The 6,000-nt window shown below is 40.3% G+C and overlaps 1 protein-coding gene across 1 annotated transcript in view; it reads left to right on the top strand.

Moving 5' to 3' along the window:
• The first annotated feature begins 942 nt into the window (after positions 1-942).
• LOC126295226 (DEAD-box helicase Dbp80-like) overlaps positions 943-6,000 on the top strand; it is a 123,734-nt gene continuing 118,676 nt past the window's right edge. Inside the window, exon 1 of the mRNA XM_049987571.1 lies at positions 943-1,362. Coding sequence (XP_049843528.1) covers positions 1,306-1,362 — 57 coding nt within the window. The 5' untranslated portion in view covers positions 943-1,305. The remainder of the gene's footprint in view (positions 1,363-6,000) is intronic.

The raw sequence follows: 6,000 nt of genomic DNA, 5'->3' as shown, positions 1-6,000 counted from the left end.
GGGTTTTAAGACAGAACAATAAAGACAAGGAGCACCTAACAAAGTGATGTACAATATTGAAAATGTAAAGTGGAAATTCACCAAGAGAATGAGCAATGAGCTAAGGAAAATCATGAAGACTAGTTCACTAGAAGATGGACAGAATGTGATAACAAAGTAAATAATTACGGCAGGGTAGACTTACATAGGTACAGTAAAAGTAGAGACAAATTTGTCGTGTATAACACAGAAAATACTCCATCTTATTGAGAAAAGGTAGAAATGCAAGAAAGACACAAAGCCAGGGGTACAGTATACTTCTAATGAAATACACAGTAATTGTTAACGATGTTAATAGTAATGGATAATTGAGACACGTTAAGAAACAGGAAGATTCGTGTATATTAAACACTGATGTGGCACACAAAAGAATGAAATACGATTTAGCACGCATTGGGAGATTTCTGCACAAACTGTTGTCGAATAAGATAGAAATGGAGGAGGCTGTTAAAGTTTCAAACACATAATACAATTCTTCTGAAAGTTTGCACAGTTTATTTTTGGAAAGAAGTCAATAATATGGGTCAGGAGATATAATGTAAATAGCCTTTAATTATTTTGTCTACGTACATCCAAATTGTGAAATTGGGGATTTGGACGAGATCGGTTGAATGCATGACATTCACGATGACTTAAACTCTCTTATTTCGGACGACTGATTTTCGGGAGGGAAATAAAAGCACATAGGAAGCCTAGAATAGTTATACTGTTAAATATAGAAAGATAAATTTAAAAGAGAAACAGACGACTGTATTCACAATTATATTTAACAGGTACAAACTCTCGTTGATTAAACACATAATAACATCTGCACTACAGCTTAAGTGACAAGTGCATTCGCCATTCGGTGTTTGTTTACTGTTTACGATTTTCACCTTTGTGTTTGCTTTGTTTCTACCTGCCACTCTGGTAGGAAATCAGAGATATTGATGTTATGGACGGTTAAGGGAACAATTAATGCGAACTGATTTGTGAAAAATAGTGTAATCACTGACTTGGTTTTTCAGGACATGATTTTCATGAACATAGTTTGTTTTCTGGCTATCAGAACAATTGTTAAATATTGAACCAATTGTGAGCAACTGCATCCAGTTCTGTGGATACAAAGCTTCTGGCGTTACATGCTTCGACATAAAAATGGCAGATGGAAAAAGCAGAGATGTATGATAGACATTCATGTGCAACTGTGGTGCATGAAGCGCGAAGGTGATAAATCAGTCGAAAAAATATAAAAAAGTAATTGCATTATTCACACAGGAGATAACTATGAGTAAAGTAAGCTGGGAGGAAGCAACAGAGGAAGAATTAAAGTTGGCGGAGAAGGTAAGAATGTCACAAGGTTTCACGTGTGTTGTTTCTGTATTTACATAGTAATTGGAAGAATCCGCTCAGATCATGGCCCTTCGTTCTTCGCAGCCAACTGTGACAGTTCAATAACTAGACTATCACAGTTTTTTGCTTTTAACAGGTGGATGCTATGTGAACAACATAACCTACAAACCATTCGTAAATTTGTGTGTTACTGCACGTATTGGTATGGCTAATGTCAAAGGAACACCGAAATAAGTTCACTATTTGTACGCTGAAGTTTAGTCTTCATTTTTCCTCTCTCATGTTGTTGAATTTTATAGAGTAGTGTTACGTGGTGGCCACACGACCTCTTGATACGTTGCAGTAAACATCGCGTAAACAACAGTAGCCCATCAAGTAATTTAAATAGATTGTAAGCGAGGGTCAGCCCAGTGCATATAGTCCACAAAGACCGACCGAATAACCACGTGCCTGCCTGAAAGTGCTTTATGAAGTATTAAGAAGAGTAAAATTCATGCGTAGTAGTACTCTGTAGTAATGCTGTTGTGTACAGTAACTGAATCACACACAAGTTGGGTTTCAATGAACAGAAAATTCTTCAGATTTTCGTGTAGAAGGGGGAAGGGTAATATATTTCGTAATTTCACATTGTGGCGCAAATCACGGTTACTTTCTACCGTTGGGAATGCTGCTGCTCTCATCTTGTACTTCCCTCTTTGGGGAAGTGTGAGGTGGGAGTCTGTAGTGAGTGTGTGTGTGTGTGTGTGTGTGTGTGTGTGTGTGTGTGTGTGTGTGTTCTTTAATTTTTCTGGTGTCTGTGATATTGTGATGAATGTTCTGGGAATGCTGTCAGTCAGTACTATATACATATCGTATCATATGGAATTTCAGACTTAGGTTAAATGATGGAAACTGTAGTGAAAAGTAAAACTTCACATCTCATATGAAAAGACTGAAGATAGGACATGCAGTACTTCCCAGGAAAATATTTTTTCTCTTGAATGCACTGTGTAGGAATCTGTGATGGAAGCTATGTGTATTATGAGCTGCTGCTGTGTGATTTTTCACTGTGTAATCAGGATTGATTGCTACCTGGTAAAGACTGCTAGTTATTCTTTTCCATATATACCTTTTGTGGTCAAGTTGAGTGAAAGCATTAAATTTACATTTTTCTTGGTAGATTATTCCATAAAAGCGGCAAGTATTTAAGTTAAATTCTAAGTAAAGTAGGTGAAATTTCAATGAAGGAGTTGTGGCAGCTGAGTTGTTAAGCATCAGATAGCAAATGTTAGAGATTTAATCCTCTGTAGCTCTTTTGACCTATCACTTTTTGAGTCTTCTGCTCTGCGTGCGTGTGCGGTTTCTCAAATTTTACAGTGTACGCAAACACACGTTTGTGTACTGTAATGATGCTTCATATCTGAGGTGAACTAAATCTGTTACAGTCCATGCAGTGTTGCTCGCACCCTACTGCGACTAGCCATACACACAGCCATTTCAAAGAAAAAGAAAAATAGTTTGTTTTCTTTAACGGCATATTCATACTCTGATTAAAATTACCTTGTGATCGACAGATTGTAGTGACAGGTGGCAGTGTTACCGGCATGCAGCTAACACAGCAAGCCTGTGGTGCTCCAGAAAGACCTATGATTGGTTGGCAGCTAGCCACCATCACTCAACTCGCTGAAGCATAAAGCATAAATCATAAAGTAATTTTAATTAGAGCATAGAATCTAATTGCTGTGTGTGTGTTTTTTGAGGTATATCATTTGTTCACTGAGTAATATCTTGTCCAGTTACTATGTAGCCAGACAGCTAGCTTTTGGTATATGACAGCGTTACAGCCAAACTGACATCTGCCAACCTAACTTTGACCAAAGCCTGCACTACAGTCCAGACCATAAACACAACCTAGATATTGACTTTGGGGGGGGGGGAGGGGGGAGGAGGAGGCTGTACCACACGAACCTAACCTAACCTTATACACAGGGATAAATAGACTTGCCTTGAAGCTACCACATAGGGAAACCAACAGAACACTACACCACTTTTCATTGCTTCATAGCAAATCACCTAACTTAAACATTTCTCAAATTATTCTTAGTTCGAATAAGATGCTTTTAGTAATTAAAATAAGAAAATACAACACTGATCATAATTCTTATTATGAAGAAGTCAATTTCGTCAAATGCCTTGGATTAAATTTAGGCGGGAATTTAATCTGCCAACACACTTTGAAGTCCTATCAAAATGCTGCTTACAGCGATACACAAAATATTGCATATTATTGTTAGTTTGAATCTGTGTGGTAAATTTTTCTGATGGAGCATAACACAGGTACTGATTCTGCAGAAGAAAATGTGATTCAAAATGTGTGGTTTTAGCCATTTGCTTTGACTTGTGACAGCAATATTGTTATGGCGTCATGGTTGCATGGCATATTTGATGTGGATGATGTTTGAAGAGGGTATTTTGTAGTCTACGGTGGCACTTTGTGTTGAACATTGATGTTTTGAAATTGTTTTTTAGTGATGTTGGGTAATAGGACTGGAACGCCGTTTGCTTGGAATTGTGTGTTTGATGATGTGAGTTTGATGATTTGTGACTGAGTTATTTTAATGTTTGTGGTTGTTGGCTACAGCTTTACTTTTGGCTTTGGGATTATTAGTTCAATGTGGTGCCCACAGTTTAAGATTAAATTTATTTTTTCCTTGTTAGTTATGGGTATGACTACAAAGTTCACCAGTAGGTCACTGCTGCAATGACCATTGATATGACGACAATTTTCAAGTATTTGCAGTTGTGTGGGTTGACTGCTGAGTAGGTGAAACACCATGTTTCTGGCACAGTTAGCATATTAACTAAAGTTGCTGAGTCCGAGCATGAATGATTGTGACATTGACATCATAGTTTTTGGCGATCTATTTAGATGTGGTCCCCGTGTTTGAGAAAGGGGGACCTTAATTGTTAACAAAGAGATAGAGGGGCTGGCCAGTACTTACCTCAGCTCAGTACAGCTGATAGATACACAAAGAAACAGAGCCAAAAATTTATGTTCCTAGCTTACGGAACAAATGTTCCTTCATCAGGGAGGAGAGGGGGGGAAAGAAAGGGAAAAAGGGAAAGTGGATTTAGTTACTCACAACCCAGGTTATGAACCAACAGGGAAAGGAAAACAGGGAGGGTAGCAAGGATGGAGGCATGGTTGTCGGAGGGCCAAAGATATTCTACTGTAAGTACTGTGCCAGCTTCAAACCAAAGAGGATGCATACAGAAGTAAAGAGGTATATAGTATACAGATAAACACAACTATGTTGGATGAAAAGATGCGTGAATGGCTAAAGAGGAAAGGGAAAGAGAAGAAGACTGAAGAGTAAATGGGAGTGAGGTGGTTTAACGTAGGTTCAGCCCAGGGGGACAGCGGGATGTGTTGGAGTGCAAGTTCCCATCTCCACAGTTCGAAGGTATTGGTGTTGGGTGGGAGAAGCCAAATAGCGCATATGGTGTAGCTGGTTCCTAGGTCCCTTGAATTGTGTATGTTTTACCAGTAGCGGGGCTGGAGTAAGTGGTTGTGGGGGTGATCCATGGGGCAGGTTTTGCAGTGGGGTCGGTTACAGGGGAAGGAACTGCTGGGTAGAGAAGGTAGTCTGGGAATATTGTAGGGTTTAACAAGGATGTTAAGGAGGTTAGGGGGCGACGAAAGGCAACTCTGGGTGGTGTGGGGAGAATTTTATCAAGGGATGATCTCATTTCAGGGGTTGACTTGTGAACGTTATATCCCTGGCGGAGTAATTTGTTGATGTATTTGAGGCCAGAATAATATTGGGTGACCTCTGTCCATATCAAACCCACATACAAACAACAGTACCTTCACTTTGATAGCTGCCATCCATTCCACATCAAATGCTCCCTTCCCTACAGCCTAGGTATTCGTGGCAAACATATCTGCTCCAGTGACGAATCCCTCAACAATTACACCAATAACCTGACCAGTGCTTTCCTGTCCCGCAACTATCCTGCAGAACTTGTCCATAAACAGATCTCCCGAGCAATACATTCCTCCCCGTCCGACAACAATGTTCCTACCCCCAGACTACACAGAAGCATCACCCTTGTCACCCAATATTATCCTGGCCTCCAATACATCAACAAATTACTCTCCCAGGGATATAACTTTCTCAAGTCAACCCCTGAAATGAGATCATCCCTTGACAAAATTCTCCCCACACCACCCAGAGTTGCCTTTCGTTGCCCCCCTAACCTCCTTAACATCCTTGTTAAACCCTACAATATTCCCAGACTACCTTCTCCACCCAGCGGCTCCTACCCCTGTAACCGACCCCATTGCAAAACCTGCCCTATGCATCCCCCCACAACCACCTACTCCAGCCCCGCTACTGGTAAAACATAAACAAACAATTCAAGGCAGGGCCACATGTGGAACTACATGTCATTTATCAGCTGACATGCCTGCACTGCACAGCCTTTTACATCGGAATGATGACAACTAAACTGGCTGAGCGCTTGAACGGACACAGACGAACTGTCCGTCTAGAAGATGTCCAATACCCAGTAACGGAGCATGCCCTCCAGCATAATTCTAGGGACCTAGGAACCTGCTACACCGTATGTGCCATTTGGCTTCTCCCA

The sequence above is a fragment of the Schistocerca gregaria genome, chromosome 11, assembly GCF_023897955.1.
Source record: "Schistocerca gregaria isolate iqSchGreg1 chromosome 11, iqSchGreg1.2, whole genome shotgun sequence".
NCBI lineage: Eukaryota > Metazoa > Arthropoda > Insecta > Orthoptera > Acrididae > Schistocerca > Schistocerca gregaria.
The sequence above is the reverse complement of the archived record's forward strand: the minus strand, read 5'-3'. Positions and strand labels throughout refer to the sequence as shown.